The sequence below is a fragment of the Lathamus discolor genome, chromosome 4 (genome assembly GCF_037157495.1).
Source record: "Lathamus discolor isolate bLatDis1 chromosome 4, bLatDis1.hap1, whole genome shotgun sequence".
NCBI classification, from domain to species: domain Eukaryota; kingdom Metazoa; phylum Chordata; class Aves; order Psittaciformes; family Psittacidae; genus Lathamus; species Lathamus discolor.
Genome location: NC_088887.1, coordinates 112139607 through 112158205, shown reverse-complemented (window position 1 = coordinate 112158205; position 18599 = coordinate 112139607). Strand labels below are relative to the sequence as shown.

Below are 18599 nucleotides of genomic sequence, written 5' to 3'. Positions count from 1 at the left end.
GACAGGCATATTCCTTACTAAGTCACATGGTATGAACAAGGCTTCAATTTACCTTACTACCAGTATTGTGGCAGTGCTCAGAAATAAGATGCAAGTGTGCCACAAAGGTCTTGCAGGCTAGGTCAAACTAGGTTCAGGTGGAAACTGGCAGAAAAATGATGGAAAGTCATCAACACTCTGAACCTCTTCCAGTCTGCAAAATTAACTAGTGCTAATTATACCTCATTGAATATCCTTCCTGTATTGTGAAGTACAAAACCACACAATGTGACTGGTGTTCATTAGGATAATTTGAACCAGGAAGCATATTATGTGAAGCATCTTGGTATATACCAGCTTCCTCCAACAAAAATCCTTGGACCTCATTCATTTATGTGAACTGTCTTGAATTTATGTGTAATTAATGTGTATTTTATTCAGTAAATCCAGACTCTGCTTCCTTGCTTTTGATGACAAAAAAGCCCCACCATATGGTGTGCTTCAGATACAAAATCTACAAGTCCGGTGAATTCCCTGGATCTGTATAACATACATATGCAATTTTCTTCTGATTGTGCACAGGGTTACATAGCCACAGCTCTCAAATTTGGTCCACGAATCCCTCCATTGTTCAGTATAAGATTTTAACATTGTGAACACTGTTGGAACGCTTTGTACATGTCTCCAAATGGCTTTTGCTAGCTGTGAGACTGTTCTGGGTCCAGCCTTGGAGTGTTGGAAGGTTAGTTTTTATTGCTGTAACTCTGTTTTATCTATACAGAGGTTTGAAGGTCACAGAATTTTAAGTTCTGGAAGAACGCAAGACAACACAGGGCTCCGTTAGTTTGTATTAATGCCATTTCTGCACCCTTTACACACAAATTTTAGACTAAGTAACTTATATCTTTTATTTAAAGCCACTTCTAGGTAGTAGTTCAGTTATAAATAAATACATAATCATTTGCAAGCCTTAAACTGTTAATAAAACCCTCTGTATATCAATCTGAGCTAGAGGATTAAATTAAAAAAATATACCAATTTAAATGAGTACTTTATAATAGTAAAATTACAACTTTTCAGCAGAATAAATAAAATTCAATATGGGAGCAGCAAATCGATATACAAAGGATATACAAATACAGGGTCCAGGGATAACAGAAAAAAACTCCCTCTGCAATGTTCATGCATGCTAACTGCATTCTTGGTTATAATCTAACATTCAAAATGCTCTCCAGTTGTAAAAAGAAAGAAAAACCAAGTACTTAACCCCACTGGAAGCATAGTAGTTTCACTGTATTTTGAAACTGACAAAAAAAACAAAAACAAAAAAACCCCACAAATAAAAATCAAACCTGAGAAGGAATCAGTTGCTTCAGTGCTTTTATTTAACAAAAGAATTAACATCTCTAGCATTGTACTTTCCACATACCAGCAGAGCCCGGGCAGCAGCAACATGTTACTGATCTCTATGCTTTATTGGATGTTAAAAGGGAAAAAATGCAAATTGAGCATAATGTTCGGCTATAGTCAAATACATCCCTAGTTTCAGCCTGTTTTAATTAAAATAGATCGTATGCTGCCTCCTGTTGGTCGCCTACAGACAGAAACATCTAAAATTATACTCCACATTATGAACTTGCAGACAGCACATTCTATAGCCTCTATCTTACCTACTATCTACTACTAATCAGAGGAGATACACAGCTTTCTTCATGGAGTAATACCAGAAATAAACCTGACCCAGTAGATCTACTCCATTTTGTGAATATAATGAATTTTTAACTGCAGTAAACTGATTTACTACTACAGATGTATTTAGAATCTAGAAAATAAATACATTAATACATAAATAATAGAGTATCAGGTTTGTGCAAACATAATCAGTATACACACCTGAATAATTGATATTTATTGTAACAACTAAACCAGTGTGATAACATTACCAAAGTGCCATAATATTCATAGCATTTGTTAAAAATTAAGATTATCCAATATAATCATTACTGGATATTAAAATACCACATACAATATATATTATCTTCATGTATATATTATACTGGTCATGCTTATAATGTGTCCCGTGACATAGAATACTATTAGAAATGTTTTGGTTACATCGTTTAAGTGCAAATAGTGGATTATAACTTTGCATGCAATTTGTATGTTTTTAACATTTAACTATATTTCAGTGAGAACATAGGTAATCATTAACCTAGTTCTGGAGTATTTTAGAGGAAGACACCTTTTCATAAAATAATGTGAGCTTTGAAAAGTCAGAAAAGATGTAGAAGAACTTGCTTTGCACTAATTTTGTGACATTTTTGAAACTGCATAACACCTGTGTAGCCTGAAAAATCTATCCGATCCAGACTTACAGCAGTTACTTATTGCAAGTAAACCATATTCTTCTGAGTAGTGTAGTTGACTTTGCTGAGATTTCTCACATCATTAGCAATTAATCACATTTTGGAACATAGGCCCTTAATTCTATCACAAAGACTTGTTTTTAACCATGACTTCGTAACACAGCTTCTTCTGCACTCTGTACTGCTATGAGATTTAACTCTCTGTATGTAGAATTGTGGCAAAATGACATTTTTTCCTCTGTGAGAGCTGTAATACAGGCTTACCTACGTAACTGAAGAAAATTAGTACTATTTCACAGTAATTTTTCTGTAAGCAGCTATATAAAGTGACTGACACTACAGCGTTATTTCCTGATTACTGAGTAAAGAGAGGTCAACTCCATTTGAAATCCATGAACGATTTGTCAAACTGGGAACTGACATTAGTTCCTGTGCAAATATAGCATAGGATATTAAAGAAGCATGCCTATTTTCCAAAGTAAGTTTCATTTATTTTTCACTGTATATACTGAGTAATTTACCACATACGTCATAAATCTGTCTGATGTCATGTGCCAGAGGCTTCTACACATAGCAAGTGTAGCTGGAAGACTGCCAGAAAAAAAAAATTGCTCTAAGGAAAAACTTACTGGAAAGAGCATCACCTGAATTTCTGACTGATTTGTTGTTAATGTGGCCCAGCAATTTGGTCATGATAATGGCAATTAAAAAACCCTCAATTCTCTTGCCTCTTCCAATTTGCATAGCTATTTATACCCCTGTGCTATGGGCATAACATGTTACTTTTGCATAAATCGTATACTTCTACTACTCAGGTCTAAAAACAACACAAAAACACAAGCAAAGAATTAGGCCTTGTACTGCAATGAAGTGACATGTCACAATAATTAATGGTTAATGAAGTCTCTGCTGCTTTGGATAGCTTTATTAATGCTGAAGCTATTTTCCTGTAGGTCTGTTTTTCCCCTCCTGCTTCAGCAAGCAGGATTAGTATTCTCCATCTCTCCTACACTATTCAATACATTTTCTTTGCACTAACAAAAAGCAGTTGTGTTCCAATATAAAAAAACATAAAAAAAAAAAAATTGCATTTCAGTATGATGATTGTAAAGGTTACTTAGCTAACTGTAGTTATGATTTGGAAACTGACAACGAAAAGAGCAAAATAAATGTAGACGTTGCCTGAAATACTGTAACAAGCTATTCACTTCTACAGAACTGACATATATCTTAATACAAATAAATTATTGAGTGGGAGGACTCTATTAATATGTTCTCCAAATGCGCATCCTTTTCATTTTCATCCTTATGAAAATATTTACAGTGAAAGTTATCTAAATTTATAAAGGTTTCTGATAATAAATATAGTCTATCACAGAATTGGAAATTTCCATTGTTTACTGTTTAAAACAGAGGTATATTGCTACGCAATATAAAGCTTTAAGCATTAATATTGAGCTTGAGTTTTGCAAAAAGTACATGAAGCAGTGATGTGATGATGAACTCACCATGGTCATCTCAAACCATATGAAAGATGGTTTAGATGCCTCACTAGATTTTGTTAATTTTTAAACTGCTTAGAGAAGATATGGTTAGATGTTTAGAACTACTCTGTTGGAATAAGATTACCTTACTGCTTAAACAGTACTTATATGAAATATAAGGGCTTCCAATATCTTATTCAAATAGCTGGTAAGAAAGAAACTTCTCAGGCTGTGGAGATTACAGATGAATTGAAGAAACCTAGTTAATTTCAGTGTCCTCCTCTCAGACGTAGGTCCCACTCTGTATGAAAATTTACTTCACGATGTGTGCCTACACTAATATTAATCCTAAAAGTCCATTACAATTTTAACATTATAATAGATGAGTACTGAAGGTTCATCAAGCAATATATTGTGTAGTGTTTACCAACTATTATTTTAACACTTAAATTTACCATGGAGTACAAGATTAAATATTTTGATTCATTTAAACCACTATAGAAGTTAAAAAAAACCCCCAAAAACTATTTCACCTCAGAAATACTATTTACTTTGTCTTTAAATATGGGGATTTTTCTTTGGTAACTTTGTATTTGATGTATCATAAGATACAAACTTTTCCCATAGGTAACCAAAGCAACCAACTGAAGTTTATATACAGCTTGCTGCTGTAAGCAGTGTAGTGGCTGCTCAGTAGCTAGCACTGGAGACTTCAGAGATGGAAGACTGCTGTTAGAAAATATCCTGAAGTGTTTTTTCTTAACAGCATGACTGAAGCAAAGATACCACATGAATCATCCATCCTGTAGAAATCTTGCCCACTGTGCAGTATGTTATCAAAGTTTATCTCGCCACACTTGATGAGATGAAAACAAAGTACAGCTACTACTAAGGCACAAGGATGGAGAAAAAGTGGTAAAACCGAAGAGCTGAACTAAGATGACAGGAATTATCAGTCTCTTCAAGTTAGATACCTGGGTTTTATGCTGTGAAGGTCACTTTGGCTCTTGACCTTGCTAAGGCCATTCTGATAAGATAAAGCTGACAATGACTTCCTGAATATGCATATATTCATGAATATAAAACCCCTAACTAAAACACCACTAATGTAAATTTCTTTTAAACTTCAGTTACATAGGGAAAACAGTATCACAGTCAGTTTTCTCACTCAGCAATTTGTCTACTGGGACAACTGTGAATATTACAGAAATAATGGCACATATTACACAATGAATTCCTCATGACTATGCTTTTTTGAAAAGTAATATAATTCTGCAAATTATTCAGATAATTACAGAGAAGACTTGCATATAAAATTAATACTTTATATATATTGACTAGCATGAATGACAACGGACTCTTCCAAAAGCAATTCTATAGCATACAGTTTAAACTTAAGATTTAAATAAAATAGTACATATTTTTCCATCTGTAAATTAATACCTAAAAATCTGTTCTAAAACTTGTGCATTTAAATAGATTCTTTTGACTCAGGAGTTTCAAAATTCTCCAGAGCAAATTGTTAATACTGATGACCAGGGGTCCCTGTATTTATTAAACTGAATAACCTGACAGTAAAACTCAGTTAAGGCTCTTGGCATTGGTGAAACTTCTTCCCACTCAGACCTACTACTATGGTAGACTTGAACTTCATCTGTGATTTCTTCTGGAGCATAATCACCACCTAATATGTAAATTTTGTCTTCTGTTCCAACTGCTCCTGCATTAAAGCCAGCACATTCAAAAGATCCTTCCCCTTTCCAAACACAGGTTTCTGGGCAAAAGCTGTAGACTTTGTAGGTGGAGAGATCACATATGTACAATGTACAGTTTACTGGAACGGCTTTGATTAGAGTTGCGTGGAAAAACTGCCCAAACTCTGCTACAAGCTCAGACCACTGATCAGTCATAGCATTATACTTAAAGAAACAGTCAAGAGATGGATTGAAGGCATCAGTAATCTCTACTTCTGAGCCAAGGACGTAAATTATATTCTGACATGCGCTTGCTTCTGGATAGTAGATACCTCTTGGTAATTGGCTTACAGATTTCCAGTCTTTGGAAAGAGGGTTATATGATTCTACATCCAAAAGGCTTCGGGTTTCTTGAGCTCCTCTGGTCTTTCCACCTATTACAAACAGCTGATTTAAGGTTACAACAGATGTGTGCATTGTCCTTGGTTTTTTCATAGCTGACACTATGGAGAACTCATTACTGACTGGGCAGTAGCACCAGGTTTGGTCAGTGGCATCATGAAATGGTTCAGCAATATGAAGCCTGACAGTCCTATAACAATTCCCTTTGCATCCTCCAGTTATAAATATTTTTTCTCCATAACTAGATAAGCTTGACCCTGGAAGATCAATCATGTGAGTATGTGGTAGTTCTTTCCATTTATCTGTTTTGATGTTGTAGCAAAATGTATGTCTGTTTTCTCCATCTTCATCAGTTTTATGAACAAATATGTATTTTTCTGTTGTGGAAGGACGTGCATCTGGAAACAGTCCGCTAAAGTTCTGAACACTTTTAACTGCATCATTGATTATTACTGAGCAATTAGCACTCTTAAGTAAGTGTTCTTCAGAATGTAGGAAGTCCTGCAAAGTCTTTTCAGGTAACTGGTGCAGTCTCACTTTTTTAATCAGATTAGGCAGATATTTCTGTCGTGTTTCAACGTTGTGTTTGGTCCACTGAAGGACTGCTTTCAAAACCGATTCTTCCTCCGGAACATTTAGTTCATCAGCCTCGAGACATTTTTGTAGTATCTCAAAATTCATCTCCAAAAAATCGCTTGATCTGAGCAGCAAGGAGAAGTGGTGCTGTACAAAATCTAGTGCATGATCAAATAAGCGGACGGAACCATAACTTTCTGATAGAGAAAGCAACTGTAAGCAATTCACAAGATCGATACTTTTTATTAGAAAGTCACTGCAAGCTTTGGAAAGGAGTGAAACCTGAAGAAATGATGATAGTTGGAAGAGCATTTCTACATTCTCATTCGTTATCTCTGTTTTTCCTGTGTAAGCATAATCAAGAAAGGCTTTCACTGCCTTGGGTGATAGATTACTAATAGTAACATTGCCATCATCTCGTTCTTTCATATTAACTTCAAACATGGCTCTGTGGATAAAATAGAGAAGATATATGCACAAATTAAAGATCGAGCAAACAGCAGAGAACATTGGTGTGAGAGGAAGGAGACAATCGAGTGTATAAGGCAGGCTGTATAGGTCTAAAATGCAGCAGTTCTAAGTGAGAGTAATGCATTATTTGCTTGATATGGTTGAAGAAAAAAGGTGTGATGATAAGAACATATTCAAAGTGATTGCTCAGAAAATGATAGCAGCACCTGTGGTTTGTATGGGCTTTCACAGAGTGTGATGAAGTCTGCAGCTCTCTATGAGAGAAAACGTGGAATTGTTTGGGCATCATCAGTTTCAACAGCTTAAGAAAGAAAGGCTGATTTAAAAAATATATAGTAGAAAAGCCCCCTGATTTAGGTCACACACTGTAGATGAATACAGGAAATTAAGCGAAAAAAAGGCCTTCCAGATTGCAGGCTGAGCAAATGGCTGGGTAGGTGATGGGGGCATTCCTAAGTAATGAAAGTAGGTGAAGGTGAAAGAGGAGAAAAAAATGTAAGGAAACTTAATTCCTGCTTTAGAGTTGACAGATAGATGTATGGATACAGGGAGATGTCAGGGAAAAAAAAAAGCGGTTTTGACATAGGCTTTCATGACGCAGTGAAACTTGTGCAGAAAGTAGATTATGACTGAATAGAAGGACGATGGTTGAAACATTGGAACAAGCTATTGATCAGTAGACTTGTGCAAATTTGATTACAACTTTGATCATTACTAAATATAATAAGAATAAATATTAGATAAATACTAATAATATTTATTTCACACAATATAACATGGCAAGATAATTAGTTTTTCAAGCCAGGAAGTGCTGGCAACAGAATCGTGCTGCAACATCACTTGCCCTACCCTCTCAGAGTCTAAGCATCACGCTGGGATAGCAACAGGTTCTGAGTTTGACAAAGAATGATAGTGGAGAAAGATTTAGATAAATCACCAAATACTAAGTGTATAATCTGGATTATTAATATATCATAGATAGTTCCTATTAAAAAAGAGGTATTACATCATAGTTCAGGTATACAATTAGTATTTGCATAGTATGTGATTTTTAAAATCCCATACTTTTATCAAGCTAAAGAGAAAAGAAAAAAAAAAAATCACTTTGTATAGCATACTTTTTGGGAAGTGAACATTAGGTAAAGCATGAACTTGTCTGACCTCCTGAACAAGAACACAGAATTGCAATAAGACACTTTTGTCCCAAAGATCTTTGTGTGTACTAAATGACAATCATTAGTATCTTTTCCTTATTAACCCAAGAGCTGTGATACACATCTCTAATTACAGTATAAAATAGCAACTGAACAATTCTAGTAGAAGGAGAGCAATGTGGGCAGAGGCTTTGGTTCCAAAAGCTAACAAGGAGGGAGCAAAATGTTGCTGAATCTTGGGTTTACACAATGAAAGCAAAACTAGGAGAAGTTCAAAGACCAAGGAAAACAAAGGTGTTTCATTTAAAAATTTGTCTAGTGGACTTAGGTCCTTTTTATTCCCTGAAGGTAATAGAGGAGAATTCATGAATTTCTACCTTTCTACTGGAAAATTTCTTTATATCAGAGCATCTCTGTGCTGTCAAGCTGTAAACACTTGAAACGCTAGAAGTTGTGTGTCAGAGAAAAAACAAATCTGCTGCTACAGTGGAGAAATAGCTTATTTCATTGGCATTTCTTCTTTTTTCAGCAGTCCTAAGAACACGTCTAGCCTGTATACTCTGCCATATGTGACAGACTCCCACAGACTGTGGGATGCTCCAGGACATTTGAAAATAGCATTTGTCACCTACGTATGGGCAACTTGAATCAAGGGCATTAACTTATTTCTAGGAGCCCATTTTTTTTATTGTTAGAGCATCTTAGCTTTGTGTTTTAGTAAATGGTGTATTTGGAAACACACTTTCAGGGTGAAATCACAAGTTTGAGTCTTACTAAGGCTCTTCATAAATTGGTGTATACGTGAATGGTCTGTCTGCCCTTTAAAAATGCATAGCTTTAAGCACCAGAAGGAAGGTCACAGATCCATTTCATGCTGAAAGGCTGATATCTATAGTTTAGAAAAAATATATATTTAAATACCTCTGAAGACAAACTATGAACAAAATACTGTGCTTAGGCAAACAAAACCCAGCACCTTTCCAAACCGTGTACCATTTATCCAAAATTGCTCAATGCAAGATGTACTTGTAATTAACCTGTTATGTTTCACAATACAAATGTGTCAAAGTATGTAGACTGTCACATACAAAGTCAAGCAATACCCTTGGAGATCTTTAAGTACAGATACAGGCAACAGGTATGTCTTAAAGGTACACAACTTGTGTCAATTCTACCTAACAGCGTAACCATGAATTCATGGTTTGACATTTGTATTTCAGAGTCTGAAATACATATGAATCTCAGATTCATAGAGACCTTGTGTCACTTTGGAAATAAAAACAGACATATTTGGGGTATGGTTAGGCATCTAACACTTTTTTGTTGGTTTTTTCTTTCCCTATCCTTAAAATGTTTGAATGCTTTCCTCAAAACTCTGCAGACATATATTCAGCTGATGATTTCTTTTTTAATTTTTGTAATTATATTCCTTCCTTCCCTCCCAGAGAATTTACAATCCATTTTCTGAAAACTCATGCCAAAATTAGGTTTACCTGAAAAAATCACTGCACGCTGCCAGTACACAACGATGACAAGGAATTATTTCATCTTTCACAAGAATTTTAAAGTCAAAAAATATATTTTGTTCTCTGAACTTTTGTAGTACTTTTAGAATTTGTTGTCCATGACCTTCAGCCACTAAGGAATTGATTTTGTTTTCAGGAACAGAAATTCCATTGCAAATAGGTCTGCTAATGTAATCCCGTTGATTGGCCATGGTTTCTTCAATCTGTTCCTGAAACTGAAATGGAAAGATAAGTATTTGATTCTACAGTTTTACACTATTTAAAAAAATAAAAATTAAAAATCAATATACCATAAACCAAACAAATTCCCAGCATTGAATCTGGCTTGTAAGTCCTATGCACAGTTATAAATTTGGGTTATAAGTTACTTTTATGCTTAATTTGATTTGATAATACTACTTCTACTTTGCAAAATATATATATATATATAATACTTTGAAAAGTAAAATAGCTGACATACATCAAAGAACAATTCTACAAATAGTACCCACCTGTAGGAATTTTTTCAATAAAGTCCCCAGGAAGCACATCCAGCACATGTTAAAGTTTTTAATGGTTATTGAAGAGAAAGACTAGTTCTAGGCTTACTCTCAAAAACCCCCAAACTCTTACAGTTTCATGTAAAATGAAGATGGAAATGAAATATTTGTTACATATTTTTAGATTCCAGAAGGTTCATCTGTATACTACAGACCCCCAAGCTCAAAGCAGACCAATGGTCTTTCTACAGTTTACAGTGGAAGGGAGATACAGGCTACTATACTGCATTCTAAGTAAATTCCCATTAGGTACTCCAGACCAAAATAACAGAATACAAACACTGAGAGCCTGGCCTAATCATTGCAAGGGCTGACAAAACAGGCTCATTTAGAGATGCTTTGGTGACAGAGGAAATTTGAGCGTTCAGTCGATTGGTACTGATTTTATCTTTTACCTCTAGTCCTGCTAGGAAGCTGTATGTTTGCATATAGCTTACGCTGCACACAGTGAACTTCATTTACAGTGGCATAAACTAACTGGCTTCAGAACCGTTTAAGACATTGCAATATCCCTTTCAGCAGACACGTTTTTCTGGTGAAAATCCCTATCCTGAAGTGCATTGCTTGTATGGTAAGTTGGCCTTCTCTTATTTTTTTATAATAAAAATATTTTACTCCACTCTGCCAACATAAAAAAAACCACCACCACCAAACTTCACATGTGAGCATAATTTTTTTTACACCTATTTAAAGAAGTTTTTATACTCCTACAGATGCATTAACTGCCCTTACTGCAGATTTCAAGCTTGCCTATTTTAAAGCTTAAGGAAACACTCAAAGGTTTTTCTATTGCAGGATTTTGCTTTCACAATTCCACTTAAAATTAGCAACAGATAATGGCCCACCTGAATTGACAAAGAAGGGGATAAAAATTTCCAAGGAAACCCAGAAACCAGAAAAATACTGGGTTTGGATTTTAATTTCATGGAAAGGTTTATCTGATAACATGATTCATTCAGAGGAAACTAAGCCATCAGGCAGTCTTCTTCATGGGAGGTATTTTCATAAGCAGACTGATCTATACTTTATCTAGTCAGGTTACTCCAACCACAAATAGACCTCCATGTCTCCTGGAATAGAAGAGATCCATTGATCTTGCTGCCAGCACTGGCACCCTTGGAGCACGCATCTTCTCTTTCCCATGGCCCGACAATCTCATGTATTCACTCTTTCCATTCTAAGCCTGAGGAACTAGGAAATACAGAAGAACAAGACCACCATTTATTCTGATAATGTATGGCCTCATAAACCCAACTCCATAAATCATAAAGTATGTCAGAATTCTATAGAATACCCTTTTCTTATGAATTTAAAAGCCTGTTCCTCAAAAGGATGAATCTTTAAAAGCAGAGTTGTTTCAGTACAATTAGTTTCCTGTGTTTGAATGAACTTTAAAAAAAAAGTGACTGAATTTCAGAGTTTATTTGGCATCATGTAAAGTAACATTTCTAAAGGAAACTTAAACCTTTTCACAAAAATCTGCAATTGATAATAGATAGTAGGTGTTTTTCTCCTTTTAAATGTAATTTCTTTAGCAAGCTCCAAGCTACAACTTGGTTTTTATTAGCAAAATTACCAATTTCACTAATATTCTTCTTTGAACAAGAAACACATTGTCATCAAGTCCATCTCTGCTAGTTTAGTCAAAGACATCATATAATCACTTTCATAAAAGCAATCTATGTTTCAGCGAGTTTTCTTGTATTTCCACAGAGACTATCCCAGTACATTGGTGCCAAGACTGCAAATCTTTTAATTACACAATCAATTTATTAATGCTTACATAGACCTGTTCTTCTGTCAAAACTGCATTTGACTTAATTTTCCTTTGTATATTTAGTCTGTATATTTTGTCACTTTTCTAATTATCAAGAGTGTCGATATCCTCTCTCAACTTTTATTGAAATGAACAACTGTCAAACTTTCTAAGATCCATTTATAAGACTGAATTTTTGTTTTCCTTATTATTTCTTGCAGTTTTCTCTTCATCCACTCATATGATTTCATTTTTCTTTCACAGATACCAAATTTGTTGTATGGCATTACAGTTAAGATCTCAGGACTGTCTCGCTACTCCAGCTTGCAGCTCATCCAATGCAGTCCTAATCTGTAATAGCAGTGTCTTCTTATTTTTTATTAAAAGCAAATTTCAGCAGTGTACCTCTAATATTTCTGTCCATCATTAAGGAAGATACTAATGAATACTGTGCTATGGCTTAGCCTAATTTACCCTCCACTCCATTAAAAAAATAAATTTAAAAAAATTCAGTTCTCATCTGCCTTCTAGCCAACCCCTGTTTGATATTTTTGGTACTAAGTTTCCACTTTACTGGATCTGTTGATGATTTTGGAGCCCGCCAAAATATCTTAACAATTCAGTGAAAACTTGGTGTGTTAAGCAAGGCCAACAATCATTTATAATTATTTCATGCTAATTGGTTTTTTTCTTCTATAAAGCCATATGAATTAATCAATAGTTATATTTATAAATATTTGATGAAGTTGCTGACAAAAGGGTAGAAAACACAGTGGGTGCAGATGTATGTTGAGTAGGTCTGGAGCTCAGGAACGCTGGGGAATGACCTTCCTTGTATTTGCTCCACTTACTCCCATAGGATTCCAGTTACAGTCTGTCTCTTATATGGATTACCAAGAACCAAACTCCACTGCATAGCTCACTGGAGTTGGGATTTCCTACTTTTGTTTCATAACATATGGCTGTGTGCCATACAGCTTCTTATCATGGCAGGCAAAGGCTGTATTCCTAAGCCCTTGTCCATCATCTGACCCACTGGGTGCCTGTCACACAACCAACCTTCAAGCATCTATAACATGATGCATCAGACCCTGTGTACTAGTGTATGTGACTGGGTATTTCTTGTGTGAGATCAGATGTGTTCTCTGATATGACCAAATTCAAGCAACCCTATCACTTGACAAAACTCTGCTCATATACTGAACATTTATACATCTTATACTGCTAAACACCCAGTTAACTATTAGACTGGTTTAAAAAAAACCCACACCAACACAAATCTCTAAACCCTCCCCCTTCCCCACCCCCCTAATGTTAATGCATTTCCCCTGTTTTTCTGCTTGAAAGTCATATCAAAAAAGTGGCCCGTTGGCCATTATACTTACAAGGTACACCCCACATAATACATGTTTGGGGAGATATGTATACCTCTCATAGCTATCTGTGCAGATCTCCATTTGAGGGACAAGGCATTTTGCACACTTGACAGTTAAGTGGCAAGAAATGGCCAGCCTATGTAGGGCCATAAAGCAACTAGCACTTGAAGAGAAGGAGTTTGGGGATGGTAAGCTGATTTTGGTCATTACAGGGGATGAACAAGGGACCGCCTGGGAGCTCTGAGAATAAGAACATTCTTCTGGTCTATCACAAAGTCCATTAATAAGGACCCAGACCTCATTAGTTGTGCCGTTCACAAGACTCCTCTGTTTTAACACTGTCCTTTTCCCTAGGTGATAAGGGATGGAGCAGCCTAAAACATAATGAGCTCATTGACCTAGATGCCAGGTAACATTGAAAAGTCTGATAAGCACATAGTTGAAAAATGAGACAGACACACATTCCTTTTAGTAGTAACTAAGATATTATTAAAAAGCTCCAAGAAAATGTTTAACTGACCTTAATACTTAGATACCAAACAAAGAGCTGCCAAAACCATTCACTGTATTTCTAGAGGAATTTTACTTCACCAATGCTAATACTCCCTTTCCAAAGACAGTTACAAGACATAATGTATTTATAAAGATTTTCTTTTGGCACCATCAACAGTTGGCACTATAAACAACCCTTCTTAGATGTACTTACAGTTCTGTGTGTGGATGAAGTTGAAATGTGTACTTTATTTGTTTATAGTTATCCTTATCCTTCAGAAAGTCCAGCAGCCCTTTTGAGTATCAAATTCATATTTGTTGAATCTCAGATACTACACTAAAAGACTGTAAACACAGCATACTGTTAAACATACAGGAATCCAAAAACATCCAGGACAGCCATTTTCAGAATATCTCAACAGGCACACACAAAAATCATAACCACTGCAATATGATTCCTAGAAATGATGTTCACATCCATTCTACCAGATTTGAGATAACAAAGCAAACAGAACTGTGGAGGGAACTTTGAGCACAAACTTCTATTTGTGCAGGGTCTATGGTAATTCTCACCAGAGCATCAATCAAAACATACTCATATAAAGTACATATATTCCTAAAGACTTTTGCTGAAAAGATTTTGCTAAACCAACAGTCAAAACAGCCTTAGTGCTGCAACTGACAGATAAAATGGTTATGGAAGTTTAAATATGCTAATGAAGTTGAAAATGGTATCAGATGTGCAATTAATTCTAAGTGAATAACAGAGCAAAATTACTCAACAAGGAAGGCCAACAGCCTGTGTAATAATGGAGCATGAACACCCAGATGAGGACAAAGGGTACAGAATGACACTGGAGAAGACTTACACCAAACTGTTTTGATCATTTTGTAATAGCAATAAAAATGTATATACAAATGTGTGACTTTGTAACAGCCATAGGGATGTAGTCTTATGAAAGTACTGAGCGTACCTTAGTATGGTGTGTAGGGAAGTTAAGATTTTGTCAGCAAAAGCATGTTAGGGCCAAGCCTGTCTGCCAATAAACATGACCAAACCCTTTTAATGAGATTGAAGCCTGGGAGCGTTCACAGCACAATAGACACCAATCTCACATGAGGCATGTATGCATTCAAACAGCACAAATAACATTCTGTGTGTACATGTTCTCTCCTCTACCAACACAGCTGGCAAAACCAGTCTAAACTCAACCTTTATTTGGTACTTTACAATTGTAAAGCAATCTATCTGCTTTATCTCAAAACACAATATAACTCACCAACAAAAAGAATATTAATTCTTATAAATCCTGCTGCTTAGTAAGATATACTATTCAAGTTGGGAGAAGGTTGAGTTACAAATTGTTCTTCAAGAGAACATTACCTTTGTAACTCAACTTTCTCCCAACTTGAATAGTATAACTTACTAAGCAGCAGGATTAAAAAAAAAAAAAAAAAAATCTTAAATGCTGGTATTTTACAGCATACTTTATGTACCTAGGAAGAAAGAATTAAGAAGAAACGAAGAAAGCCCAACGAAGATACAGAAATTGAATACATTTCTTTAGAGAAGATTTTAAGTTGGGGTTTTTTTCCAAACAAAATGTAACTGTAGCTAATGCAGTTTTGAAAAGGCCAAGATCAGCATTTAAAAAGTCTAATATTAAAACCAATTATTATAGAATTAAAGTCTACTATATACTCATCAAGATGATTTGCTATTTCTACTCTGTCTATTCAAACAGGGGAGAAATTAGTAATTTATTAATAATTTTTAAAGACACCACTCTCCACTACACATCTAATTTAAAAGCACCTAATTTAATACTCAGCAATATGAATATGAGTGGAACAGATATATAAAGGGTTTGGTGACAGTTTTAATTTGGTGACACTTTAAATTGCCAACTAAAAAGACAAGAGTGGATTGAAATATAATTAAAATATACTGTTTTAAGATTGAAAACAGACAGCAACAGAATTCCAGGTTCCTGTCTGTAAATTTCAATGCAACTGAATCCCACAGCTTTTTCATAACTAACTGAACTTCAAAGAAAATGAATATCCAGTCAATCATTTTTAGACAACCATAAAAGATGCAATTGACATTTTGAGACATTTAATCCACAAAAGTGGCATTTATCAATAATACATGTGAGACAGTATTGTAGGAAGCAAGGGTGACACAGAGACTTTAAAGCTTTGCGTTCCTTAGAAGTAATTGAAAAAAAAACAAAACCAACCAAACAGCATGGAAAAAAACCCAGCATGGTACCAGTAGGAAGCAGTGAAACTGCTCCAATTCCTGGAAGCATCCCAAAAGTGAAAGATTTCCTCTTTGGAAGCAGTGATCTTTAACTGTGTATCTTCTCACAAACACATGAATCCACTAAGATAAAGAAGATAATCATTTAGGATAACTCAAACTGCCTGGAATTTATCCTAAAGCTGTATTTCTTGAACTCATCAAGATCCTTTGGAAATTATTTTCTTAGCTAAAAAAGTTCAAGAACTGTAATTTTAATTTTCAGGGAAAAAAAGAATTGAACCACCATGCTGTACTTCTAATTCTGACAAAAATAATAATTGCACTTTTGGGAAGAGTAAATTACTGCTTTTACTGAGTTCTGTAGTCCGTCATTTCTGTATGTGATTAACGTGTTTTTTTTTTTTCAAAGCACAAATGCAATATTGAGCATACTTATAATTTAGCATAGGTTATTATCATAGCATGTTTTACTTGTAATAAAAATGATTTTATCTTGAATATATTCATAATTATGTATTAGTGCATCTTTAATCTCAGTTTGCACTCACACATGATGTACATTAAAAAATCTGCTAGTGAAAAAAACTGCTACATGCTTACAGTCTAAGTAGAAAGAATGGACAAGTCAAATCTATTAATGAAACCTGAGGGTTTTTCTAGAACTAGGATAAGATCCACATTGAATTACTGTGATCACATATCAGCAACTGAATATATACATGGCCACAGTTTCCTCTTCAAAGTGTGCAGGATACAATGCTTGCAATTTAAGCCTCAGCTACAGTTTGAGAGTGGTGAGTAACATTTTCCTGGGGGTTCATTGGTTGGTTTTTTTTTTTGAGATTTTGTGTTGACTGTGCCAGATCTTCTCCTTCTGCCAGTTTAGTCTCTGTCTTTGGGTTATGCATAAGAGAGTATGTACCCATCCCTTGCTTGACCAAGTCACAAAGAAAAATGGGAGCCATATTTAAAAGTAAGTGAATTACACTTCTGATTCCTTGCTGCAACATTTATTTTTTACACCAAATGTTACTTTCATGTTTAAAATACTTTGTAAACACCAACCTATGCTCAGTTCTAACTAAAACTTATTTTAGGCTCAAAGACAGCAGTTCTGGCTTATGTGGAAATACAAAAAAAAAACCCCACAAAACCCAAAAAACCAACAAAAACCACAAAACAAAACAAAAAAAAAATAAAAATTCTAAGAAATACCTGAAAATGTGATTTCTGCTATTTCTGAGTTATCTGTACGCAGTCAATGTAGAATATTTAAAACATTTAAGTATTTCTAAACGCAAACAACAAAAAGGCGGGTCATAAATTTTAAAACAGGCCCTAAATTTTTAGCTTCAAAACCGAAGGGTAAAAAAAATTACCATCTTTTGATGACTTACAGATGGCCTGCAAGAGCACGGCAGAACCCAGCTCTGAGAACCATTACAGCCCTTAGCAAAACCAAAAGCACAGGATGTAGAAGGCTTTTGTTTGGACACACACTTCAGAAGCCACGCTGGGGCGATGTAACGCATCTGCCGTCGGAACAACCGGCTCCTCCAGCCAACACCCCGCATAAGCGCAGGACGCCAGAGGCCACCCCGGACCGGTTATGCGAGAGCACGGATGTACTCCTAGCAAAGATAAGGCCAGCGGCACCGGGGAGGGAGTCATCGTCAGCCGTTAACCAACAACGGTGCTATGAAGCAACCCCGACGGAAGCTATCCCCGCACGGCCCTGACTCGTACAACAGGGACAGCCAAGAACGACAAGGAAGCCACACTCCATAATGACTAAGGCCCCAAGCGGCGCCAGCAGAGAGCCAGATAGCGGCTAGCACCAGCAGGGAGCCAGATAGCTGCTGCCACCATCAACTCCGCCCCTCTCCCCGCCCTCCAGAGGGAGGCAGGCGCCCTAGCGCCGCTACTGCGCATGCCCAGCCAGACCGCGCTTGCGCCCTGCTGGGGCTCCGTTTATTCTAAGGGAGGACTAATCCTGGGGGGCAGAGTAGACGAGGCAACGGGCTGCCCTCCTCCCGCAGGGCCCGGCACTGGACGTCGTGGTGCGCAGCGCTGCCGCCTGTCCGCGACCGACCTAGTCCCCCCTTAGCGCTCCCTCCGAGCGGCGCGCACCCACCTGCAGCCAACACCGGCAGCTCACCGACCGCTCTGGCCCACCCTCCGCAGCAGCAGCGCCAGCAGATTGGCTTCTTCCGGTGTCATTCTCCCGCTTCTTGCGCTCGGAATGGTTGCCCCGGCCGTCAATCCGGGTGGAAGCCCGCCCATCCTCCGGAGCGGGTTCCTCTCTGACGATGGCGCGGGTGCAGCCGAGCCGCAGGCTCCGCCTTTCCCCTGATACGCCGGTACCTGGCGCATTCGCCGTCGCTGACGGGGCACGTTGGTACCGCATTGGCAGCCGGCCCTCGGCCGCGAGTCCCGCCCCGTCCATTCGCGCACGCACGGTTTGGGCCGGGTGGTCGCGGCGGCCCTAGGGCGGTGGAGGGGCGGGGTAAGGGGA

General features: G+C 36.8%; 2 protein-coding genes across 6 annotated transcripts in view; one reads left to right on the top strand and one right to left on the bottom strand.

The window, feature by feature from the left end:
- Window positions 1-1342: 1342 nt before the first annotated feature.
- Window positions 1343-18595, bottom strand: KBTBD3 (kelch repeat and BTB domain containing 3). Of its 5 annotated transcripts, none has more exons than XM_065678669.1 (5): window positions 18219-18261; window positions 14030-14160; window positions 11037-11382; window positions 9620-9867; window positions 1343-6949 (listed from the first exon to the last, which is right to left on the bottom strand). In XM_065678669.1, the coding sequence occupies exons 3-5, from the start codon at window positions 11115-11117 to the stop codon at window positions 5329-5331; spliced, it is 1950 nt and encodes a 649-aa protein (XP_065534741.1). In that variant the 5' UTR covers window positions 11118-11382; window positions 14030-14160; window positions 18219-18261; the 3' UTR covers window positions 1343-5328. The 5 variants fall into 5 exon arrangements, with proteins under 5 accessions (XP_065534741.1, XP_065534744.1, XP_065534743.1 ...); XM_065678672.1 differs by having other exon boundaries at window positions 9620-9861; XM_065678671.1 differs by lacking the exon at window positions 14030-14160 and having other exon boundaries at window positions 18219-18251.
- AASDHPPT (aminoadipate-semialdehyde dehydrogenase-phosphopantetheinyl transferase) overlaps window positions 18404-18599 on the top strand; it is a 29797-nt gene continuing 29601 nt past the window's right edge. Inside the window, exon 1 of the mRNA XM_065678674.1 lies at window positions 18404-18482. The gene's annotated coding sequence lies outside the window, so the exon portion shown is untranslated. The remainder of the gene's footprint in view (window positions 18483-18599) is intronic.